The 26549-nt window shown below is 45.2% G+C and overlaps 1 protein-coding gene across 3 annotated transcripts in view; it reads right to left on the bottom strand.

The window, feature by feature from the left end:
• Positions 1 to 1903: 1903 nt before the first annotated feature.
• Positions 1904 to 26549, bottom strand: part of LOC138248817 (prolactin receptor-like) — a 265186-nt gene continuing 240540 nt past the window's right edge. For 2 of the 3 annotated variants that reach the window (XM_069202743.1, XM_069202745.1), the window contains 2 exons: positions 16917 to 16986; positions 1904 to 5584 (listed from right to left, as the gene is read on the bottom strand). In XM_069202743.1, coding sequence (XP_069058844.1) covers positions 4784 to 5584; positions 16917 to 16986 — 871 coding nt within the window. In that variant the 3' untranslated portion in view covers positions 1904 to 4783. The remainder of the gene's footprint in view (positions 5585 to 16916; positions 16987 to 26549) is intronic. The other variant, XM_069202744.1, reaches the window with a different exon arrangement.

Genomic DNA, 26549 nt, shown 5'->3' with positions numbered 1-26549 from the left:
AGTAGCTGTATGGGTGAGTAACTGGCTGTGTAAGTGGCTCCACTGATTGAGTGAGTAGGTGTGAGTAGCTCTACGGGTGACTAAGTGGGTGTGTGATTGCATGCATGGGTGAGTGACTGGGTGGGTTAGTGACGGTATCTGTGATTGAGCTGGTGAATCAGCAACTGTATGGGTGTATGAGTAGCTGTATGCATAAGTCATTGGCTGTGTCAGTGACTGTATGGGAGAGTGAGTGGATGTGTGAGTAGCTGTTATGGTGAGTGGGTGTGTGAGTGCCTGTACAGGTGAGTGGGTGTGAGTGGTTGCATGTGTGAGTAAATGGTTGGGTAAGTGACTATCGGTGAGTGGCTGTGTCAGTGACTGGCTGAGTGTGTGGGTGTGTAAGTGGTTACATGGGTGTATGAGTGGATGTGTGAGTGGCTGTATGGGTCTGTGAGTAGGTGTGAATAGCTGTATGAGTGTGTGGATAGCTGGGTTAGTACTGTATGGGTGAGTGAGTGGTCAGTTGTGTGAGAGAGTGGGTCCGTGTTAGTAGTTTTATGTGTCTGTGAATGAGTATGTGAGTGGCTGTGTGTGGATGCACGAGAGATTGTATGGAGTATGAGTGGGTATGTGAGTGGTTCTGTGGATGATGCCAAAAGTGATGTCAGTGATGTCACTGACCACATCATGGGTGATGTAATATGTGGGGTCATAAGCAGTGCATTAAGGGGGTGCATGTTATAGTTAGCAGAGGTAACTAACTTCTGAATTTCTATGATTTTGTATGTGTGAAATGTAAACCCAACTATAATGTCCCAGTAACCTTTGTTTTTTTAAATTGAATTACTGTTTTTGAAACTTCTATTTCCTAACTATAATGTTCCTGTAATCTTTGTTTTTTTTTCCAGTGAGTTTCTATGTTTTTTTTAACGTAAAGTAATTTTCATTACTATACGTTAATCCAACTGCCACTGTGCACAGCAGTCAGCCGTGTGCAGCTGAGGTCAGCCGTAGGGCCTGCGACCAACCCCTATAACCACCCAACCTGGCACTACGCACAACCTTCGACAGTGCGCTGCTGGGGTTGGCTGCATGACCTGGCCTGCAGCCAGGCCCTGCAGCTATTCCCTATCAGCACCCAACCCCGCGCAGCACATGACATTCTCTGCATTATTTTGGTTAAGTGCCCTGGGAGGTGGTGGTGCCGGGCTGCAAGGGGGACGGGTGGTCCCCTCCATTCTTTACATCAAGGGCCCCAGGGAGGTGGCAGTCCCCAGGGCGCCCACCCCTCCCCCACATAGAAAATGTAAATGCCCTTGTGACCTGGCCCATCAAGGGGCTTGTAATTTTGTTTTAAAATTAATAAAAATAAAAGCACCAGAGCTGAGGAGTCAGGATGACTCTACCCTGGCCCCTTGTCTTTTTTTTTTTTTTTTTTAAACATTTTTGTGAGACTCGGCTGAAGCAGAGTCCCAAGATAGTTTCCAACACTTCCTGGTTTGAAGTGTTGGCAGCCAATCAGAGCTGCGCATTTCCCTGCATGAGGTCGTCATTATTCGCAAAGTCGTTGGGGAGGATCCGCGGCCCTAGATATACAAAAACTACTGGACGGATTTACACCAAATAATTAAAAGCATAATCTGTGTACAAGAATCACTTGGCACTTTGTTTTTGGGAAAGTTTCAAGAAGATTTGTCAAACTGCAGCAAAGATATAGACGGGTCAAAAAACGCCTTTTCTATAGAAACATGCTCCTAACTATAACTACCTAATGGCAACCGCTAGTAGGTAAAATAAATATATATATATATATATATATATAAATTTATTCCGGGTGAGGGATGGGAGAGGTGGGCGGAGGGAAGGGGGGGGTGGGGCGGTGGGGGGGGGGGAGGTGAAAGAAGTGAAGTTTGCATTACCTAACGATTTTGATGATGCTGCCAATAGAGATGAGAGGAACTACCTATGGACTGGTGCGTACAGGTCTCCGTGGCGCTGCTCAGTTCTAATAGCAGGTAGATGATGCAGTGTTATAAGGGAGTCTATCAGCATGATAGTTTAATGTTTTTAAGCCACTGCACATTTGTTGTGTGGATGCAGCCTGCTCATCAGTAAGGGTGATGTGCCAACTCTTAAGAGATGTGAAATGTTTATTTGTATAGCACACAACTCACCCTGGAGCTGGAGGGTATGCTGGTGTTGAAACAGGAGCTGCAATTCTAGTTCTTCAAATAAGGACTCCATTGCCTTCTTGGTTGGTGACCTTGAGTGTTTTTTTCCTGTTGGTAGATTCCTAGCATGCATTAACCTGCAAGAGAGTTCTCTGGCATGTGTCTCCCTGTTGTTTGGGTCCCTGTGATAGGTTTCTCTTTCGGTGTCATCCTTGGTTCTGGATGCCATTTCACAATTGGAGGAGTACTTTATCATTTCCCTATCTGAGTTTACTTGGTGAGTATTCACTCTAGCAGTTTACTATGGTGAAAAGGTCTTAGCCCTCAAGCTTATATGAGGCGAGTGTAGTCAGTGGTACGTGTTCCCTAAAAGGAATCAGATAGGAAAGCAGGCTAAGCGATATGTGCATACATCTGCTTTTGTTTTAATCTTTAAAGAAGCCCACATACATGCAAACATTTTATGCCAACACTTCCTTGCCCCGTCCCTGCCTCAGCGGTCTATATTTTATTACTGCTTGACCTCCTCAAACAGATCTGTAAAACTGAGCTTTCGCCTTGAAATTGTGTCCCGATTTTTCGCAATCACTGCCCACAATTCGCATCCATACCGTGTGATTGAGGAATCTAATTTGAGAACACTCAGGTGAGGTTTCCACAGTTGCTTTGGTAGAATACCTCCTTTGCAAGCTCGTGATTCTTTACTTTAGGCCTCTGGGGCGCGCCTTCAGAATCACTGCTTCACAACTCAGTCAGCATTCCCTGGAGACCTCTCCATTCCCATGCAAGGCCAGATACATCAGGGGCTGGGCCTGGTCCTTGATTCTCCCTCACCATTACACTGATTCCTTCATCAATCAGACTAGCAAATCTGTCAGCTGTAAATCTGGGCATCTGCCCTGAAGGGCTCCATACACATGTAAAGCTTCTACAGGACTGGAGCTTTATGTCTGCATCAGTAATCTGGAGGTACAGAATCAATCTGTCTTCAACCTGCAGCAGTGAAACTGTTCTAGAAATCATGAACAGGTCTGTATAACCAGCAACACCAGACACCTCTACTGGCCACCCACAAGCACTAGCCTCCATGTAACCCCCACACGCTGTATTCACAAATGCTTTCCTATATATTACCTCCTATCGTACTAATGGACACCTTTATAAGGATGCCAAGGTTCCTCAAAGGCATTTTATTTAGGTAAATGGAACCAAACCAATGTCCCATAGGCCTGTCTTTACTACATATGGTATGTAATATAGGCACACAGCCATTCTGCACAACAAGATACTGCATCTGCAGGAATCCCATCACAGACGTGCTCCACCAGGCCTTGCCTCCTTCACCGAGCCTCATGAACCTCACAGTGTTCTTCATTGGTACTCATCTTGGTGAGCAGCATCAGGTAAGAACACAAATCCTTAGCAGTGATATGGCCCTGACCAGGAAGTACAATCCTAAGGAGCTCCACACTCCAGGCACAGTGGAGTACTTTATACTAAGAGTATCACATTTCAAGGCTGCAGTAGTGTGTGCTGTATGATAGTTGTAACTTCCTTACTTTGGATCTCAGCCCCAGTTTCCACTCCATGGCATACTGAGTTTTTTTTATTTTGCAGATCTCATTCAATGTACACAATATCATCCCTGTGCATTTCCTTCGGAGTCCATTTTCTGGTCCAGTCTGGAAAGATAAACCTGTATAAAATCTTTTATCTGGAGAAATACCTGGTTCTCTGCGTCAGTGGGCCCTTCTTCCACATTCAATTTGTAAGTTACCTCTGATCTTTCTGTGCGCACCAGTACTCGTGTTCTCTACTCAGAAGCTTCTGAATATCACAATCTCCACAATGTCCCTGGATCTTCATGCCCATCACCCTACTGTCCTTCGCTTCACATCTTTTCTTAGCAGAGCTTTTAATGGACAATGCCTTCCTTTAACTGTTTCATGACACCCCTTCAGAAACCCATCTCTTGACCTCCCGGATTGCTGTGGTAGACACTGTTCCAGCCAACCTCCAAAATAACTTTTACAGATTCCGATTCCCTTGCAAACCCTTTGTTTAGTTTAGTTTTGAGGATTTGAGGAGCGCATGGCTACCTGAAGGCCTCCCAGCGCTGAGGAAGATCACTAGGTAAGAGGAACAGACCTTTACATCACCTAAAGGCAGTTCTCAAATCAAGGTCTTTCCTATTAATCAACACCTACGCTCTCTGGGCTCAGCCCACGGGATTGCCACACCTGACCACATTGTCCCTTACTTCACCAATACTAGCGCCTTCCCCAACTCTTCTACACATGGAACGTGCTTTCCGCACCAGAGGGCGTTAAAAGAACGCCCACAAATTCTACAACAGACCTGAGAATGTATAATACCTGAAGTAACATTTATTATAGCTTATTTTAGATGAACCTGGCTACTCCCAATACAAACGCGTATACCTATATACAAGTCAGTTGAACTCTTCCCATTTTTGGTTTCTCTGTAAGAGGCTTCTGTGACAGGGTCACCTGAGGCTTTTTCGTCTTCTAAGTCCATCGAACATTAAGACGATCCAGCTGTCCTTTCAATGGTGGCCTCAGTGTTTATGTTTGAACATCCGAACCTTGGTCTTTGAGTCTTAATGGACATTATGCAACAATATACTCTTGCACTACTTTGGGTGCAATTCTCTTCACTTCTGCAATACTGTTGGGTTTAAAAACCAGTTGCTGCACTGACACATAGTCTAAAATAAGTGGCTTCACCTCCGTCACGGTTGTAGACCAAATGTCATTTGTGGATCTGCTGCAGGAATGCATGTCAGACATCTTAGAACAGTCTACATAGCCCGTTACTATAGACTCCGCTCCTGTATCACATATGCTATGGACCTTTTCCACATGGAGGTCCTCACTGGTTTTAGGTCTCTCAGTTCCTTGGCAGCTCAGGGATGTCAGGAGGTAATCTGCCATGAAATTGCAGGATTTAAGCTTCACCGTCCCATGGTCACCAATATCCGTGACATGCATGTAAGACTTCTCAGAGCTTGGGGAATTCTGAGCAGCAGCTTCCATTATACTTACTGTACAATACTCTTCCCTACCCAGAATGGCAGGATTAACTTTGTTGACACCCGTGCACCTTTGGCCAAGACCTGGGCATATAATGTCCCATTGAGAAGATCTTCCGTCTTTAGTACCCACACAGAGTTGGACTAGTGGAGTCTCTTCGCTAGTGAACCCCTTTACTGATGTGAGCTGCCTTCCTGGGATCTCTGGGTTGACGTAGTCCTCCTCCACTTCTCCGCTGGTCTCGCTCCCAAGATAATACGATGATGTGTCCACGACTAACTGGACAGTATCACTGGATAGGTCTTCTCTCGACTGGGTCTTATGGCATCGCAGAGGTGGCTTCATAAGAATCTTGTCAATCTCCTCAAAGTGCCCCTTCTGAAGAAGAAAGGAAAAAAAGAGTTAGGCCAAGGAAGAGAGTGAGAAAGCTAGAGAAATTGTGTGAAGAATGGGGGGTACTAACTGCATTGAAGGATGAAAGGCAGAGAAGGGGTTAGTAAGAAAGTAGGTGAATAGTCACAAGAAATTCCAACAATAACAACATTTCTGTTGAACCTGTTGACTCATGAACAAGGGTGAGGCCAGATGTTAAGGGACCTATCCCATTACAATACATGCAGAAAAAAGGCACATTTGGAGGCTGATGCTCTGCACAGAAAGCAAACGAATGGATGTTTCTGGGAGCATGTATGAGGCTTAATATCATTGAAAAGCCAGAGATGCACGTCAAATAATGGTGAGTGAAAAGGTATGTGATAGCACAGAATACTTGAAAGGTGCAAAGGGATGGAAACTTTGAGGAGCAGGAAGTCACAGGGAGAGATGCTGAGGAACAAGGTAATGGAGCTGAAATGGTGGAGCTTTCGAAGAAGACGTGATTAAGGGGAGGGGGGTCTGTCATGGCACAGAGCGGTTGATGGAGGTGCTTGTCTTGATGAAGGACTTATAAGCTTCTCTCCCTGTGCACAAAAGGATTCCTGAAGGACATCATCACAGATGTCTCTCTCGTCAGAAGCCCACGACTATAATGTACAAACAAAGGCCCGGAAGTGATGTTTGTGGCATGGCATCTATATGTATCTTTAATTTTACACACAGTACAGGTCTAGTTGCATTGAGATATGGTCAATGTGTAATAAATGTATTGGAGTTTGTGGTGCAAGTACCACACCTAGAAAGAAAGCCTACTGGCTAAAAATGGTGAAGCTAATAAAACATGTGCTTGAATGCAGGGTTTCTCTGAGACTCAGTGAACTAGCCAGGCAAGGACAATCCCCATTCCCCGATGCATGCACATTTCATAACCACAGCAACCTAAAGGTGGCTAGAAGGTGAGCTTGCCTTATGAGTTCTGTCTTGTGGGAAGAAGCAATAAAAGTAGCAGTAAGCTTCTCAATATAGCTATATTTGAACAAGAAGCATCATTACTATCCTGTGTAACTAAACAGGAGCGGAGCGTGAGATGGCCTCCCCTCGGTCCATAGAGCACCATGCAAAAAAAAAAGTATCAGAAGCTGGTGTGGTTACACAGACTGATTCCTAAAGAGATGCTAAAACACAAAGGCCCTCATTACAACCCTGGTGGTCTTGGACTGCCAGGGTTGTTTTGGCAGATTTCACCACCAGCAAGCTGGCGGTAAAATCCCTGGTATTACGACCGCAGCGGAAGCGCCGCGGTCGCACCGCCGGTGCCTAGGGGATTACGAGTCCCCCTCCCGCCAGCCTTTTCATGGCGGTTTGCACCGCCATGAAAATGCTGGCGGAAAGGGGAGTCACGGGGCCTCTGGGGGCCCCTGCACTGCCTATGCCACTGGCATGGACAGTGCAGGGGCCCCCTGCCACGGCCCCGTGCAGCTTTTCACTCTATGCTATGCAGAGAGTGAAAAGCGCGACGGGTGCAACTGCACCCATCGCACGGCCGCAACACCGCCGGCTCCATTTGGAGCCGGCTCCGGTGTTGCAGCCGAGATCCCCGCTGGGCCGGCGGGCGGAAACTAGGTTTCTGCCCGCCGGCCCAGCAGGGATCTCCTGATTGCCGCGGCAGGAGTTCGGCCGCATTGGAGGTCGTAATGACCCCCTATAGTTCTGACATCAGGCCTAAAGGCACAATAATGTATACAGGGATGCTTTACATGTCTTGGTATATTATGATAGACCAAAACCCCATGGCTGATATGCAGCTATAATGTATGTTGAGTTTTGGAATATGGGGAGATGTTCTAGATGTTACCTGCAGATCAAAGATTCTCAGATAGGGGAGAGTGTTAGGAGTCAACCAAAACCTATGTGAGCAGAGCTCAGTAGGGAAGAAGTGATCATATCAAGTTGCCCTTTTCTCCAAAAAGGTCATATTTTCCTTTTAAATCTTATGAAATCTGCTGAGTGTGATCCCAACAATTTGGGGTAACGGGACAGAAGTAGTTACCAAAAAGGAAACAACAGGCTGAATAAACCGGGTAAGATCTGAGGGTTGGCTATAAACAACACTGAAGGGTTCCCTGATTCCAACGCAAGACCTCCGGCGGCAGATCCTTCTACCTCGCCGCCAAGACCTGGAACTCCCTCCCGACCACCCTACGCCAGACCCAGGACCTCCTCACCTTCAGGAGACTCCTCAAGACCTGGCTCTTCGACCAATAGCAGCAGCCCCCCCCCCCCCCCCCCCCAGCGCCTTGAAACCCTTACGGGTACATAGCGCACTTTATAAATTTAATGATTGATTGATTGAAGGGTCCAATTTACAATACCCGCAAAATGAGTGCATAAACATTTAGCCCTCTGCAAGGTTTGTCCTTGTGCTCTCAAAATTACCTTCATTGACTAGAGGGCAGGACTGGGCAACTGGACAAGCAAGGCCCACTTAGAAACAAGAAGAGTCCACACAGGTCCCTGTTGTCACAACTTAAGCAAGCCATGCCCTATTTCTTCAAGACGTCTGACATTATTGCAAATAATCATTGTGGTCCACAATAAAAACACATTAAAGGTTTCCTACACTGGACTCACAGGAAGGTGTATTCCACAGTGCCACCTGACTGGACGAAGGGCTTTGGTATCACAATCTCCAGCACCCTGAGAGACCTACCCGAGTCCACCTCCCCGAAATCTATCCCCCTCAGTAGTCAAATGCAACCCCCCAGCACCTTGAGACCCTACCGGGTGAGTAGTGCGCTTAAGAAATTTGTTTCATTGATTGACTTAAGGCACAACAGCATCACCGCACTCATGAGAAGCATGAGGAAAGAAATAGGAGACAAACGTTCTCGATATACATGTGCCCAGGAACGAACATCCCACACACATCCTGACTGCAGCATCACCTCTGAAATTCAGAAAGGAACTTTAGTAAGTATTCCATCAAGCTGCTCTGCCCAACAACCCAGCAAAACGGCTCCCTCTGCACAACCCTTCCTACTTTACATTGGATATGGGTTATGAATTGCCCCCTCACTTTTTATAACTAAGAACTTTGCACCTAACTTCACTATACATGCGCTCCACTGATTCCCAGTTTTGTGTGCTTATAACTGCTGTATACCAATGTCAAGAAACCTAATATGTTTTTCCGTTTGATCTAACGCTTTCAGTCTGTTGCTTGGGGATTGGCACGATCCACGACCACGGTTTCCTAAACCCCAGCAAGGATCTGAGCACCTTAACCAAGCTAGGTAATGCAGCTAATCCCATACGTAAATAAAAGATCAGATTTCTCTCCTAATATGCACCTCAATGCCCAGCTAAAGAGCAACAGCACAGGGACTAATATCGGCTCACACCACTGTTCCACCACTAGAAGTATAACCACATGCAAAAATACAGGAAAGGCAGTAGTCAGCCGGTAAATTTGGGGTCCGATGAGACCCCAATTGGCGGGCTACAACTCCGCAGGGGATTTGGACTTACATAGTGGGTCATAAGACCAGCAAATCAACTGAGATGCACCCCAAGGAGACAAACCTAACATACACCAACTCCACAAGGGTTGAAAGCCAGGTGGCAAGAGCCACACCCACCCAATGGCCCCTATCAACAGGGTAAAACCTAAACGTATGTGCAGTGGCAGCCTGCGGGACTAAAATATGGCAGGGCGCGATGGGTTCAAACTCACCATATTTGCGTCTCCCCTCAGTGCAGCACTTCTCCCCCGCGTCCACAAACAGGAATGGAAGCACTTCCTTCCTGCTCAATGGAATGCAAATCCAACCAATGCTGGAGCTGCTTTCATGCTGTTTTCAGCATGAGAGCAGCTCCAGAATTGGTTGGATTTTCAGCATGAGAGCAGCTCGAGGCTTGGTGGGAGCAGGCTAACTCAGTGCTCATTTTGAGGATGGGGGCCTGTGCCAGCAATCCCCCGGCTGTTGGATAGCCCTGAGATTGCTGGATCTACGGTGCGCATGTCGGACTTGCCGTAGCAAGACAGCCGGCCAACCCGACATGCTCACTGAAAGGGGCAGCAGTCATCCTGCAACTGCAGGATTAAGCCCTGCACCCTGCCGTCACGCTGTACACAGCGCAAGCTGGTGGCAAAATAAAATGCCATTATTATGCCATTTTATTTATTTGTGTTTGCTTGCTGCGCTCACATCAAGCGGGTCGATGCTCTTCTGCTCTTTAGGAGGAACCACCCCGGATTAATAGTGCAAGGGCCTGTCAATGGGTACCCTCCAGTCAAACTCAAGACCACAGAGATGCTCTGCACCGAAGTGCTAAGTAATCGGTGAACATGAGTGACACAAAAAATGGTAATATAACATAAAAGAAAATGGTTTCAAGTGTTAGACCCTGAGCATGGGACCTAACCCCCACCTAATATGCTGCAGTGTTGTCAGCCTGGTCTCTACTGGTAGAGACTGGTGTTAATCGTAATAAACCTTAAGAGTATGTAGCAATGACTTTTCATGAAGACAGCACCAAAGCAAAAATATATAGGACTCCTGAACCACACACTTTGCAGCTAATGTAAAACAATTAGAACTGTTAGACCTGAGGCTTGGCGTGGTTTCCCCTGACTTTTCCCCACTGCTTCCTTTATTTTTTTTTCTGTGTGCTGGACTTTGTTTTTAATGGTTTTTGGTACTCAGGGCACTTTACCACTGCTTACCAGTGCTAAAGTGCAAGTGCTCCCAGTATAAATTGTGATTACGATTGATTATCCCTGATTGGCATATTTGATTTACTAGTAAGTCCCTAGTAAAGTGCACTAGAGGTGCCCCAGGGCCTGTATATCAAATACTACTGGTGGGCCTGCAGCACTGGTTGTGCCACCCACATGAGTAGCTCTGTAAAAATGTCTCACACCTGTCACTGCATTGTCTGTGTGTGCAGTTTTGCACTGCCAACGCGACCTGACAAGTGTACCCACTTGCCAGGACCAAACCTTCCCTTTTACTACATGTAAGTCCCCCCCAAGGTAGGCTCTATGTAACCCCATGTGCAGCGTGTAGTGTATTTAAGAGATAGGACATGTACTGGTGTGTTTTACATGTCCTGATAGCTAAATACTGCCAAAGTCGGTTTTCACTATAGCAAGACTTCTCTCCAATAGGTTAACATGGGGATTGTCTTTAAATACCTTTTAAGTGCTGTTTCCCATTGGGAGCAGACAGAGATGTGGAGTTTGAGGTCTCAGAACTCACAATTTAGAAAAACATATTTTGGTAGAGTTGGTTTTTAGATTGTCTGTTTGAAAATGCCACTTTTAGAAAGTGGGCATTTGCATTTTCTTGCTTAACCATTCTGTGCCACTGCCTGCCTGTGGAATCCATGCCTGGGTCAGACTGACATTTGGGCTGTTTGTGAATTCCGTTTAGACAGTAATAAAAAGGCAGCTGAGGTGTGTCCCACATATCCTGATGAGTCTTCCTGGGCTAGAGTGGGGAGTGACGAGCTAGTATCTACACCTGAAAGGACTCTGCCTGTCCTCACACAATGCAGTCTCCAGTCCCCTGGAATGTTTCTGAAGTCAAGCATGGGCAAGGAAGGATCTTGTGAACAACAGAGACTTCCTTTCAAGTCTGCCTACTTCAAAAGCAGAAATGAGTAGTGGACCCCAAACCCCAGAATTTTAGAACATTTCTGGATCAAAAGGAACCTCTGCCAAGGAGAAGAGTTGAAGAGCAGGAGGAGTACTACCCCTTTGCTGTGTGTGCTTTGCTAGGCAAGCCTGCAGTTGCTGCTTCTACCTTAAAGAGGACAAAGACTGGCCATTGCAGAGTGTCCTGCTTGTGAAGATTCTCCAAGGGTTTGGACTGAGCTTGCCTCCTGTTAAGATGTCTCAGGGAAGTCAAAGACTTCATCTGCCTGCACCTGGGCTCTCTTGCTGAGACCTCCTGACTTCCCAAGTGATGCCACATCCAGTCCCTGGAAGAAGAATCTGGCAGAACCAGAGAGAAAATCTATGCACAGGAGCTAAGCAGCAGAAAAATCGATGCAGCGACTGCACCGCGGCTGAAAATTCCTGGGCATCAAAATCTTCAACATCACCGCAAGGACCCAAGGCTGCTGGTCCGGAAACTGACACATCGCTTACCCATGGAGAAAGAATCGATGCATGGTCTCACTTGCGAGTAAGGAATCAATGCATCGCTTGCTTTTCCGATGTAGGCTTTATTTTTTATGCCTACCAGGTACTTTGTGCTAAAACAATGCACCCATTGATTTCTATGGATTAAGACTTTTTTTTTTACTATAAACATTCATATCTTAGCTTGTGAATGTTGGAGTTTTTTTTGTTTTGGTCATGTTTGGTTTAGATAAATATTAGCTATTTTTCTAAACTGGTGTGGAGTCCTTTTGTGGTGTTTTCACTGTGTTACTGTGTGTGTTGGTGCAAATACTTTACACATTGCCTCTGAGATAAGCCTGACTGCTTGTGCCAACCTACCAAGGGGGCTAGCAGGGGGTCATCTGAGCTGTGTATCTCCCTTACCCTGACTAGAGTGATGAGGGTCCCTACTTGGACAGGGTGTAAACTGACTGCCAACTAGAGACCCCATTTCTAACACTAAACTTAAGAAACAGATACACAACCTGTTTTTAACCACCTTTGATCCAGTAGAACCTGAACAACATTTTTTTGCTGAAAGCAGCAGATTATGCACCAAGGCGTAGAATGTGTAGCACACCCCTAATTTGTAGTAATATGCTGCAGCCACAGTACTCTTATGAGTTCAAAGTCTTTAACTGTATAGGTGCCTTGGTGTGACCAGAAGCGACTTGTTACATTGTTAATTACTGAAGAGGGTTCAACACTGATTTTGAACTCAGTCATTCTCTAGTTCATCCCACACATCCCCAATCCCCACCGGACTGCTACCCCGTTTCTTCTCCTGCTCTTTTCTCTGGTTACCTCTCTTGCTCCCATTAGCCTCCCTTGGCGGTTCGATGGCCGAGGCATAGTTCCTATAATGTACTACCTCTGTCTGGTGAGACGCAAACAGTTTGGAAAAGACCACTCCATCCACTGTGCTTTTTTCTCATTCCCTCTCCCATCTTGTCCCCTCCTTTGTGTTCTCCTGCTCTTTCTTTTCTATCATTCCTGGGCCCTTCAGGGCTTCAAGGCAAACTTAGAGTGCTATATGGCGCTGTACAAGTCATCAGTATAAAAAAAAAAAATTGCACTTTTTCTTCCATTACAACATCTTTCTGCTGTTTGGACTAATCAACTAACAAGAAGATGGCTCTCAGGAGTGCAACACAACTTGTTGTTACAACGCTTTCGAGTTTGTGTGGCGCTTTCAAGAAAGGAAGCTATTTTATTAAGCTTTGAAGGACCTACAAGTCAAGTCTTTGTCACCTCCTGCTAGAGAGAGTGTAGTGCTCTGGTTGTAGATTGCTCAGAAATACTCACCTCCTGTTAGATACATAGTATCTGGTTGTATACTGTTAAAAAACAATTGCCTGTGTCAGCCCCCCTTGTTAGATACAGAGTAGCGCTCTGGTTGTAGACTTCTTATAGACACTCTCCTGCGTCACCACAACCTTTTAGATACAGAGTAGCACTGTTTGTATGTAACAAGATGTGGTGACACAGGGGCGTCTTTGAGCAGTATACAGAGTAGCATTCTGGTTGTAGACTGCTTACAAACTCTCCTGTGACACCACATTCTGTTAGAGAAAGAGTCCCACTGTTTGTATACTACTCAGACACTCCTGTGTCACCACATCCACTTAAATTCAGAGTAGCACTCTAGTTGTAGACTGCTCAAAGGCATTCCTGTGTCACAACATCCTGTTAGACACAGAGTACCACTGTTTGTATACTGATCAAAGATGCTCCTGTGTCAGCACATCCTCTTAGATACAGAGTAGCATTCTGGTTGTAGACTGCTACAAACACTCTCCTGAGACACCACATTCTGTTAGATACAAAGAACCATTGTTTGTATTTTGTATACTATTCAATGGCACCCCTGTGTCACCACATCTTGTTAGATACAGAGTAGCATTCTGGTTGTAGTCTGCTTTCAAACTCTCCTGTGACACCACATTCTGTTAGAGAAAGAGTCCCACTGTTTGTATACTACTCAAAGACACTCCTGTGTCACCACATCCACTTAAATTCAGAGTAGCACTCTAGTTGTAGACTGCTTAAAGACACTCTTGTGTCACCACATCTGTTAGATACAGAGTACCACTGTATACTCAAAGATACTCCTGTGTCAACACATCCTGTTAGATACAGAGTACCAATGTATACTCATTAAAGATGCTCCTGTGTCACCACATCCTGTTAGATACAGAGTACCACTGTTTGTATACTGATCAAATATGCTCCTGTGTCACCACATCCTGTCAGATACAGAGTCCCACTGTTTGTATACTGCTCAAAGACACCCCTGTGTCACAACATCCTGTTAGATACAGAGTACTACTGTTTGTATACTGCTCAAAGACACCCCTGTGTCACAACATCCTGTTAGATACAGAGTACCACTGTATACTCAGATACTCCTGTGTCAACACATCCTGTTAGATACAGAGTACCAATGTATACTCATTAAAGATGCTCCTGTGTCAACACATCCTGTTAGATACAGAGTACCAATGTATACTCATTAAAGATGCTCCTGTGTCACCACATCCTGTTAGTTACAGAGTACCACGGTTTGTATACTGATCAAAGATGCTCCTGTGTCACCACATCCTGTCAGATACAGAGTCCCACTGTTTGTATACTGCTCAAAGACACTCCTGTGCCACAACATCCTGTTAGATACAGAGTACCACTGTATACTCATCAAAGATGATCCTGTGTCACCACATCCTGTTAGATACAGAGTAGCATTCTGGTTGTAGACCGCTACAAACACTCTCCTGAGACACCACATTCTGTTAGATACAAAGTACCATTGTTTGTATTTTGTATACTGTTCAAAGGCACCCCTGTGTCACCACAACCTGTTTGAGAAGTCCACAACCAGAGTGCTACTCTTTATCTAAGACACTCTTGTCATCACATCGTGCTCGATACAGAGTATCGCTGTTTGTATTCTGCTCAAACACACTCCTGTGGCACCATATCCGGTTAGATACAGAGTAGAGCTCTGGTTGTAGACTGCTCAAAGGTACTCTGCTGTGCCATCGCTTCCTGTTAGATACAGGATAGCACAAACCGGGAGAATCGTGATAGGCACAGGGTTTCTCTGTGGTGAGAGTCTGGAAAAGATGGGATGAATGAGGATATGAAAGTTGGCATCCGGAGAAATTAAGGCAACAAAAAAGTACTTCAGAAGAAACTCAAGTGAATGGCGGATTGAAGTGTCTCCATACCGAACAGCAAGGGAATCGAAAACCGGTTGATTATTTTTAAATCCAGTACAGGCCATTAAACCTGTGTCACCTACTGGACCAAAAAGTGAATTAAGTACATGCACTTCTTCTGCTTCACGCTCTAAAATCACTTGGCTAATATTTTTGTCCAAAAAGCCCAGGTTGCTGCACCACATGGCCTCTTCCTTGAATCTGCACTACTGAACTAGCGATGGTTGACAGTGGGATGACTGACCAAACACTAGAGACTAATGTTTCCCAACGGACAGCAAAGAATGACAAAGATATAACTGAAAGAGATAAAGGACTGGTGACTGTTTGGATAGTAATGACTTTGGAAAGGAGGAGCAAAAGTTGGAATGTAACATACTCAATGAGAGGGCATTTGAACCATGGCTGTTACTTTGAAAGGGTCCTCTGGACCCCTCAGAGAAGAAACTTCTGAGCATGGTTGGATGGAATTTGTGGAATTTTACTCAGTGAATTTCCACGGAGTTACCTACAAACTCTGCAAGATTCCCAAGAGTTCATGAGAGGCAGAATTCCAGTCCGTTGGCTGCCTGCGCTGATTTGTAGTGCTGGGAGCTTGTCCAGCACTGCACTATCAGTTGCAAACTGCACCAAGCAGCACACCAGAGGACGCTGCTTCTTACTACCACCCGAGCAGATTTTCAACTACAGTGGCAGCTTTGACAACTCGAGCGCCAGCTTCTGTGATGCGAGCTGTAGCGCCCTGCCGGGACCACCTGCGTTGACAAATCTCGCCAGGAAGCAGTCTAGGGCTTGTTTTTTCTCGCTAAGTTAACATTGACAATCCACGCACGAGAAAAACTCTCATGCAGGAGTTGGCGGGGCTTACTGCCCTCTGATTATTTTTTTATATGATTGATCAACTTCTGTATCAAGATTTGTGGGTCAGATAGCCTGATATTTAAAATGTTTGTTTAAGAAGGAGATTCTTTAGAATGCAGTGTGCTCGCCAAGTCTGTTTCCACATGATGCAACAGCAGATATGTGCAAACCACCAATGGATAGATCTCACAATAACTGTGCCCTCTGCACAGCAACACAACCAGCCGGCATCCCCAGGGTTGCCTGTGTTTCACTGTAGAGGAAAAGTGTTCTATTGGTTTCGGTAGGTCTGGCCCTATTGGAGTGATTTACATATGGTTGGTCCCAGTCTGTGAAGGCACAGGGAGCAAAAGAACAAAGAACTGAAATGTGGCCAGAGTAGACTAGAGGCTGCAGTTAATTTAATAATTTCATACGTTACATTTTTCTCTTCTCCAGGGTGAAGCTATAACTCATTTAGTAAGGACGATAATGAGATATACTATGCAATGGCAATGCAAAATGTGTTTAGGTAATAATGCATATGCTAAACAGGATGCACACTTAGGAACGTTCCCCAAAATACAGTATAGTCACACTTCAAAAATCTCAGAAGACAATTTCATCAGTCCCTTTCTTTCATTATGCAGCAATCTGCACCAGAACTACCTGTTCTAGATAGCACAGAGCTCAACATAAAGCAATGCATTCCCTCAGATAGCCAGCCACTGGTTTGTGACATGTTCCTATTGCAAGAGACACCCTATTTCAGTATCCCATTACTGAAATCCAAAGAGTTCTCTTTTCATTTGATTTGTTTTCCAAGGAAACAAATCTTTGTTAAATGCATAGGTTTCAGCACTAGACAATTCAAACGCCACACTCGACCACTGTCAACATAAAACAGAGTTCCCATCGAAACAATGACACCTGATGCAATGGAGCCTTTTTGTAGTACTTTGACACTACCACTGGGTGGCACCCTAAGACCGTACCCCACCTTACAGAACCCCCAGGCTTGATAGCAAACTGCTTGTAGCCTACACCTGCTGGCCCACTTAAAGTAGGAACTAAAGGATCCACAACAAAAATATCCATTATCACTCACCTTTAGAAGGGCTGGATCTATGCCGTTGATATGCGGAACGGGAATAGGAGGCAGGAAGAACCGTTTAATCCTGTGGGAACAGTAAAGGTCAGATATTATTACAAGTTATATAGAGTGGTTGTATGCATGAGTTGTCTGTGGCCAATCTGTAGGATCTGCAAGGACCTGGTCTTTTTACTAGTCGTGCTGCTGCCCCCTCCTGCCTGGAGAAAGTTAAGCATGAAGAGGAAGCCAGTCGAAGGAGGTCAGCAATATCTGGGCAATAAAAGGAGGGACAGAAAGGCAAGTTCAGAAGGAAGGATCAGGAGCTCTGGCCACTGTGCACAGACAAAGGCTTTGTGCATCACAGAACAAACACATGGATGCAGAATGTTGTACAGCAGTGGTTCCCAGCCTTTTGACTCCTGAGGACCCCCACTGAATCACTACTAGAAGCCGGGGACACCCAAGCAATCTGTACAATTTAAATTTCAAACATTAAATTAGCAAAACATACACAAACAAGTACACATCAAAAAAATACTCGAATTGCTAATTATATAATTACTTTATATTGAAAAAATATGCACAAATTAAAAATGTTTAATGGGAAGGTTGCTGCTGCATCTTGGCAACTAACTTTTCAATATTTGGTTATATTTAGGAAAGCGTAATCCTCAGGTCAGATTTCACATCTCCCAAGCAATTCCTGTTTTTATTTCTTAGGTTTATAAGATCTGAGAAAGCTTTTTCACAGAAATATGTGGTGGGGAAAGGAAGTAAAACCATGAGGGCCGGTCATACCTCCATAGCCTCTCCGTCACATGCAATTCATTTGTTATATAGCACCTCTCATACCAGTGTAGGGCGCGGTGCACTTTACAGGGGACTACAAGGTGTAGGGTTCACATCATCCATACTGGTAGGCATTCCCTAAGACTGTTTGGTTTGGAAAAGCACAAACTCAGGATTCACAACATAACAGTGGTTAGTGTTGATTTTAATAATAAGAATGTATTTATAAGCAAGCAAATCCTTTTTTTAGCAGCATAAGGATAATCAGAGACTGGGAAAAACACATTTTATTTCTAACCTGTACCATGCAGTTTGCATGCAGCTCTTTGAAGGCAGTTCATAGCGCACTGTGCTTGATAATGACAAACTTATAAACTGCACAGTAACAGCAGAATCTCTGTAACAAAAGCAAAAACCCACTGTGCTATGCACATAAAATACAGTTCTTTGTAGGAGGCATATTAACTATCTTCGCTACCTTAGATGAGTCAAAACTGCCACTAAACAAACTCCCATCTCGCTCCAGCAGGTACATTAATCACCAGTTATCTTGACGCTTTTAGTTTATTTCTTCCCGAAAGCTGCTGGCTGTACAAGGAACTTTGAGGGCTTTTACACTGCTGCACAAATTTAAACATGCTCGTGTTTCTGTCAGAGGCCCCGGCTGGAGAAGTGCCTTTCTCCCATCTCAGGCCTGCGGAACCCCTGGGAGTGTGTCACGGACCCCTGTGGGTCTGCGGACCACAGGTTGTGTAGCATTAGAAACAGGCATTCCCTGAAAATGCACAGTTAAAGGTTACCTATGGTTCAGCGAGCACAAAACTTAAAAACCTGTGAAATTCTCCAGTTACGGTATGCAATGCACAACCCACGCCATTACTCACAACTTGCTGTTGATAAATATCTTTTTTAAATATGTCTTTGGTAAAGAGATGCTTTGAGGTTGGAGAGGAGCGTGAGTTATGGCATGGGTTGTGCCAAACAAAGGGGCATATTTACAAGAAAGTGGCGCATCGGTCCCAATGCACCACTTTTCTTGTGTTGACCCTGCCCCACCTAATGACACCAAGGTTGCATCATATTTACAATATGGCATACCATTGCGGTTGTTAGGACAATAGCATCAAAATTTTGACGCTACTGTAGCGCTTTGCGGTACTAGTGTAAAAAATTTGACGCTAGTGCAAAAAAGCACAGGGAGGCACATTGATGAAAATGGGTGCGTCATTTTAAAAATGACTGAAAAAAATGGCGCAGTGAAATGTAAATTTCACGGCACCATTTTTTCGGGCCTCCCTGCATCGGAACGCCCCCCTTGCATACATTATGCCTGGCGCAGGCATCATGTGGCAAAAAGCTTTACCTAGTGGCACAATGCAAGCATTGCACCACTTTGTAAATATGGCATGGTGGAAAAGCCACCTTGGTGTTAAAAAAAAAAAAAAAGTCACTACAGCAGCTCAAGGTGATGCTAGGGGCTTGTAAATATGCACCATAGTGTCCACTGCAATCACGGTTCCCCTGATAGTACTCATAAGTAATCTAAGGCCATATGTAGAAAGCATTTTTGTGGTCGGAAATGGCATGGTCTGGCCATTTCTGACTGCAAAAATGATTTTACATATGTACAAAGCACAAATTGCAATTTGGTAATACGTTATGGATTCGCAATCTGTGTTCGAGATTTGACATTTAGAAGGGGCGTGTTTTTGGCATCCCTTCCAAATTCAGAATCACAGTGGTATGTATGAATGTTTTGCGTCTGAATTACGATCGCAAAACATATTTTATCGACAACTCAAAGGAGGTGGTAATCATTCACAAATGGGAAGGAGTTCCAAAGGGACCCTTCACTTTGCGAACATAGATGTAATTATTTTTTTCGAGCAGGCACAGTGCAACCTACTCCATTAATATTCATGAGAAATGGTGATTTGTGAACCCATTGGGAATCGCTATTTAGGAACTCATTCTTTTGTACATTAGGAATTGTGATTTTCTAGTTGCAATTCAGTAAGAATGAAAATTAGGATATCACATTTCCTATTCTTTGTACATATGGCCCATAGTGCTGTAAGCAATATAGTGCTAAGTCTTGCATGAATTGTGTTTCTGGCTTGGCATACACTCCTGAAAACAGTTGTAAGTAAAAAGATGACTTTTAAAATGTCAGCTACATTAAAGTCGAGTTGGAATTGCCAGGGCAATAATGGTGTGTCCTTTATTATTAACTATGACGATACCCAAAATGTTAAAATTTTGAAAGTCGTTTTTATTATATGCATTATATAATTTACCGAACTGTACCCTAATAACCACTTTGTAATCCATTCCAATCGCCATCCTTGTACCCTTAAACCCTCATCTGTTAACGCCATCCTTCCCTGAATATTAAAGGCCCTTACTACTTCTTAATGCTACCCTTCCCTGAACCCTAAAATCTCTAATTACCCATCAATGATACCAATCCCTGAACACCATCAAGTCCTTATTACCTCTTAATGCTAACCTTTACTGGCCTCTAACAACCCTTAAGCTTAACACCACCCTACCTGAACCTTAGAAGCCCCTACCACCGCATAACGCTACACTTCTCTGAACCTTAACTACCTCGAACTACTCCTTAACAACACTGTTCCCTGGAGCCTAAAATTTCCTAACCACTCTGTAAAGCTACTAATCTCTGAACCCTACGAAACCCTTACTTCTCCTTAACGCTACCCATCTCTGGATCCTACAATCCCCTTACTAGTCCCCACCCCCCCTCCCCACCTCACTGTAAATGCTCCTCTTTACTTTTGTCAAATTTTCTCTATTGAGTTTTAATAGGGCACAACATTGTACAGTGATGCCAAACAACAATGAGATCATCAGCAATATAAATGTGTATGCTACTGATACAAACAGATTCCAATGTGTATTGACATCCCCTATTGTGGTCAAATTCTCCAGTGAAAGCACAGTTAACTATTAGTCTCAGAAATTCTGAATTATCGCCCAACAATGATCAACCCACGCCCTCCCCAAAAAAGCGCAGTAAACTATAAACCATGAGTGCGATAATCGAAGCCATAGACTGAAGTGGGTGTAGGTGAACCAGATTTGAGGGGCTTTCCCCGTGGGTCTCAAATGGTCTCAGGCCCTTCATCAGTCCACTTATGACATTAAATTTGGAAAAGATGAAGAGCCCGTGGTCCAGTGGGGCAAGCTGCGAGTAGGGGGCCAATGGACAGGAAGGCCACTAAAGGACCCCAGGTATATTCAAAATTCTTAAAGTGATGGAGGACTATGTCAGCCATTCTTTTCATCATCAAGGCTTGCCACAACCGGGTATGCCACTGAGTAATTGAAGGAGGTGTTCTTTTTCTTCTCCATGAGGCTTGGCCGTCCCTAAGCATAACCTTATGATTGAATAGTCACCTGAGGTTTGGCATTTAAAAGACTCGTCTGGGCATCCGTAAGCATGACCATATGATTGCGTGGTCGCCTGAGGTTTGGCATTTAATGGACTCGTCCCGCAATCCCAATCTCCTCTCTACTTCAGCAGGAGGCTGCCCCTTGCCCTTGAGCCTATTGCATTTACTTTGCACTATAATCCACATTTTTCATTTTTTTTTGTAGACACAACTTATTTTCATTCTGTTCTTAAAATAGACAACATTTCTGACAACTTTTTCTCGGTCTACTTTTTCCCACAACACTTTTACTGCAAACCTTTAGAATTACAGGTGGGCTTTTTGAGCCCGGTTTGTTTGTGATACCTGTTGCTGTCTTTGTGCACCGGAGACCAGGTAGGACAAGGAACGAGCCAGGAATATCAAAGGGGTTGCAGCTGCTAATCCTGGCTAAGGTCCATTGGCATTGATGGACATTAGCATTTGATGACCACTGCCCAGATACAGTGCACACAATGTGGATAAACATGGTCACTGCACAGGCACAAGGATGGGGGTTAGGGAATGCGGGGGAGGGGAGGTCAATAGTATTGACAGGAAAGAGTGGCCTGACCAAGGGAATCGCCTAAATACAGTGACCATCTCCTGCTGTAGTGGGTGTTACAGGGAAGAGTGAATGGGCATCTTGAACCAGGGAAAGTCTTGCGGATATGTCACCCATGTCCCCATAGTACAGAGAACTCTCCTCTCTCTGAACCCCTTGTAGAGTCAAAGGTCCATTAATATTGTACTCCTACCCTCAATTTAGAGTGCAGCCAGCCCTGGTCTTCTGGAACCTTTGAGGGCCTCCTAGATGTGTTAGTAACCTTCCCCTTTAGTACACAGAGCTTCTAGTTTCCAAGATAAATGAATATTGGATGCCTACCCCATTGGTTCAAGGTGCAGACAGGCCTGGTCTTCTGGAGCCTGAGGGAATCTCTCCCAAGTATAAGCAATCTGTGTGTGCCTGGGACTATAGTACAAACAGCCCTGCCCCTGAGAGAGACTTGTCAATACCTTTACAATCTCCTCGTCACCCGGACCACTACAATACATGAAAGTCTTCTAAGCCAGGGAGAGGCACCAGGCACTACTTTTCCTACTCAGGTGTGCTATGAAGTTCAACCTCAAAGGGAGTCTGAGCACAGGCTTGGAATTCCCCCATTACAGCACATGCTGTATGTTCTGATATTTCTACCTGAGCCCTATTTGAGCATGTGTGTGTGTGGAAGGGGGTATATTGGTAATTTCATCACTTTTCTACCGCTGATAGTTGCGTCACTATAATGTCCGCATGATGCAACGCATCACATCCCACCTGGAGCAAAGCTTGTTTATGCATCAGTGCGCATCTGCTGCAGTCCTGGTATTCCAGCAGTGAAGAGCAGACCCATACACAACTCTACTAGTGTTTCTCAACCACATGGGATGGTGTCAAGGATTCAGGCTGAAAGAAGGATAGAGACTGTGACAGAGAGGGGAAATGAGACATGGATTGTTAGTGCGGCAGGAATTAAGAGTGTTACATAGACTGGATGGTCACACAGGTTTAGAGAAAGATACTGGGACAAGGATAATGGGAGGGATAGGGCAGGGTCAAAGGACTGAGAATGTGACAGGGAATGTGATGGGGATTGAGACCACGACAGGGAATGTGACAAGGATTGAGACCACGACAGGGAATGTGACGGGGATTGAGACCACGACCGGGAATTGAGACCACGACCGGGAATGTGACGGGGATTGAGACCACGACCGGGAATGTGACGGGGATTGAGACCACGACCGGGAATGTGACGGGGATTGAGACCACGACCGGGAATGTGACGGGGATTGAGACCACGACCGGGAATGTGACGGGGATTGAGACCACGACCGGGAATGTGACGGGGATTGAGACCACGACTGGGAATGTGACAGGGATTGAGACCACGACAGGGACCGTGACCGGGATTGAGATCGTGGCTGGGTTTTGAGACTGTGGCAGGGATCGTGACCGGGATTGAGACCATGGCACGGAATGCAACAGGGATTAAGACCGCAACAGGGCATGGGACTATGGTCTGTGACAGGGATTGAGACCATGACAGGGAGTGTGACAGATTGAGATCGTGACAGGGTTTTGAGACTGTGGCAGGGACCGTGACAGGGATTGAGACCATGACAGGGAATGTGACAGAGATTGAGATCGTGGCAGGGTTTTGAGACTGTGGCAGGGACCGTCACAGGAATTGAGACCATGACAGGGAATGTAATGGGGATTAAGACTGCGACAGGGAATGGGACTATGGACTGTAACAAGGATTGAGACCATAACAAGGAATGTGACAGGGACTGGGAACTTGACAGCTACTGGTAAAGACCCATGAATGAATAGGAAGAGGGTAGAAGGTACCACCAAACTCCTATGCCACATCCTTGATTACCACACTGGAGGATGGTCATATTGAGTCAATCAGATGTTGTCCTCAATTTACCTCATTCCAATGGTTCCAAATTATAAAAAGGTCAAAGATAACTTTAGATGGAAGCCCTTTCAAAATGTAAGATAAACATCTCTTCACTAGTTTTATTTTCCTTTCCCCTTTCAACCTCTTAGCATCCTCCATTTCCCTACCCTCAGCCTCATCGTCCTTCTTCATCCCGTCGCCGGCGCTGCTCGCTTGTCCCCCAATGGTCATTGCCCTTCTCATCCCCTCTTCATCTCGCTCTTCTTCTCCCCATTTCCTCCTTTTTGTCTTCCCAAGTGATTGTTTTGTATGTGGTTCTTTCTCCTGCAGTTTTGTTATTTCATATCTCAAGAACCAACAGATTTCCCCACCTGCATTTTGATTATAAAACGCGCCCTGAAGTAGTCACAAAATAACGTGTGTCGCTGTAGAAAAAGTCTAGGTAGACACTTCTGCTTAGTATACCTTACTATAAATAACAGGACTCGGTGTTTTCCCCCAGAAGGATGGAAAGGTAAATAGGCCCTGTTGAGATTAGCATTTCGGACATGCTTATTTGGCGCATTGCAGCAGCTAGCTCCACATACAATGAACTTCCCTCCTTCCCACATCCTCATTTTCTGTTGGGGTTGATGCAGAGTCCTATCATGGGAGGCCTTACCAGATACAGTAGTTTGTGGCAGAAGGACCCCAGCCTGTACCACCTACTAGGTCTGCAAAGGAACATTAATGGGACTGGCCTACCATAGAGGCATGTCTGTGCTGAGTGCCCCACATCCCAGCACATTCCCATTTCCATCCTGTTGGACCCACTACCTCTCCCCTCACACAATAAGCCACAGCACCAACCTTGAAAGTGAAGCCAGCACTTATGAAGGTGTTTTCTGGTGTGTTTACAAGTCACCTGTTGCTAACAGCAGAGGAGGCTCAGATGGTCCCTAACCCGAACCCACTAGACCTTCTGAAATTTCAGGCGCACATGACTGACCCTCACCACCCATCTGTACCCCCACACTCCTCTTCGCCAATTTGCCCAAACACGGTCACTTTGCAAATTCCTTTACTTAATCATTTTTGCCTGGCTCCATACCGGAGGGCTTTGTTTTCCTTCTTTTTCTAGGCTGCAGAAAATCTGGTCCAGGGAACACACGAAACCAGCAGCAGCCTGAGGCCCAGACACCTGCACCGGCTGCACCCCCAACCCTGGACTAGGACACTCCTCCCCTGCCCAGATTTTGACCTTGTCTGGGCTCAGAGCAGCCTCTGTTCAGCCCTGGTGACACAACAAAACAGAAAGTCACTCTCAAGAAAGAAGACTGAAGTTGAATGAATTGCAATACAAGTATTTTTTCATTTGGAAATTCAAAGTGACTTGTCCTGCTTTGGAAAATAAACTGCCTGCGTTTCAAATTTAAATGGATGCAATTTTCTATGTCATCACTGTCACTAGTTTCCTACGCCAGGCACCGGGGGCGTAGCAGCAACAAACAATAAGCCAGAGGGGGCCAGGCACCTCCAGCACCTATTAGATGTGAGAGAGCCTGGGCTACTTGCAGCTTCAGTGGCCAATAGCCATTACAGTAGCCCTGTCAAATGCCAAAAAATGAAAAGATTATACATCTGACACCCACTTTCACCTTGGGGTGCAGTCAAATTGCATCCTGGCCAACTTCCGGGTGCCACTGTATGGGACCTTTTGCATTTTTTCGACTGTTATGGAATGAGAACCATACAATATAAATTTCCTATCCACTGGATAGAGACAGTCATCACAGGCAGTGTTCTGGCCTACAAATTGTGAGTTCTTGTATCAGCAATAAAATCAGTATTGTCCTGCAGGAGTGACCTTACACCATCACAGACCATGCAGTGCCTGTTATAATGTGTCTGCTTCTGTCATGCATCCAGTAATTACTAGGCCTGGGCAGAACTTGCGGAGTTTCACTCTGTGGAATTCTACGGAGTTACATCAAAACTCTGCGAGATTCAGCTGTTTCACAAGCGGGCGAATCGGGGACACGTTGTGCTGTTTGCATTGATTTTTAGCACCGGAAGCTTCTTCCATAAAAATCAGCGAGCACTGCACCATGAACCGCGCCAGAGCAGGCTGCTTCTTTCAGCTGCTCAAGTAGATCTTGCACTCGAGCGGCAGGTTTCTTAATGCGGGCGATCACGACCTGCAGTGACTGCCCACGTTGAGAAATCTCACCAGAAAGCATTATATCCCCGGAAAAGTGAGCTAGGGGATGGAAATTATGGCTCTTGCTCACCAACTTAATGTTAGCGAGTCCCCTGTGAGTAAAGAAAAAAAAAAAAAAACCTCCATCACCCGGTTGAGCACAGAATGGGCAAAACTCTGATCTCCGCCGGCGGAGCTGAAATATTCGCCCACCCCTAGAAATTATACTGGAATGTATAGCAAACCATGCACGGTCAGACAGTATTCATTCACGTCAAGTAAGGCCTGTATATTCAGTTACTCTTTCAGAGTAAATACACAGTCACCTTCCAGGCACTGGACTCCTGCCTGTGCACTCAGCGTCCCTTACGGGATTGCAAATGTGATCCTTGAAATAATTCATTATGTAACAGTCACAAATTATTTTTTAGGCCTGGGTTTTGACAGTATAGCTCTACAACAGACCTAATGCTTTTAGTGAGCTTTGGGAAAATCCAGAGGTCGAAGTGGGAAAGGTCTGAGGGACAACATGCCCATACTTTAATTTAACAAAAAAGGTTCACCTAATTTATCTTAAAAAAACAACTGTCCAACAATTACATTTGAGAGTTGAGATGCCTGAGGTAAAGTGGAAGGGAGGGAGTCTCCAGTTCTGGGAAGTGCCGAGGGAGAAACAGACATCTAAAAAGTTTTTTTAAAGTCTTCTTGCCAGGGTGCCTGCTGCTTGAATGAAATGTTAATCCGGGCAAATGATTAATCTGAGAATGTGAAGGCTGCTTTGTGAGTCCGTATAAAC

This window comes from Pleurodeles waltl, chromosome 8 (assembly GCF_031143425.1).
Source record: "Pleurodeles waltl isolate 20211129_DDA chromosome 8, aPleWal1.hap1.20221129, whole genome shotgun sequence".
NCBI classification, from domain to species: domain Eukaryota; kingdom Metazoa; phylum Chordata; class Amphibia; order Caudata; family Salamandridae; genus Pleurodeles; species Pleurodeles waltl.
The sequence above is the reverse complement of the archived record's forward strand: the minus strand, read 5'-3'. Positions and strand labels throughout refer to the sequence as shown.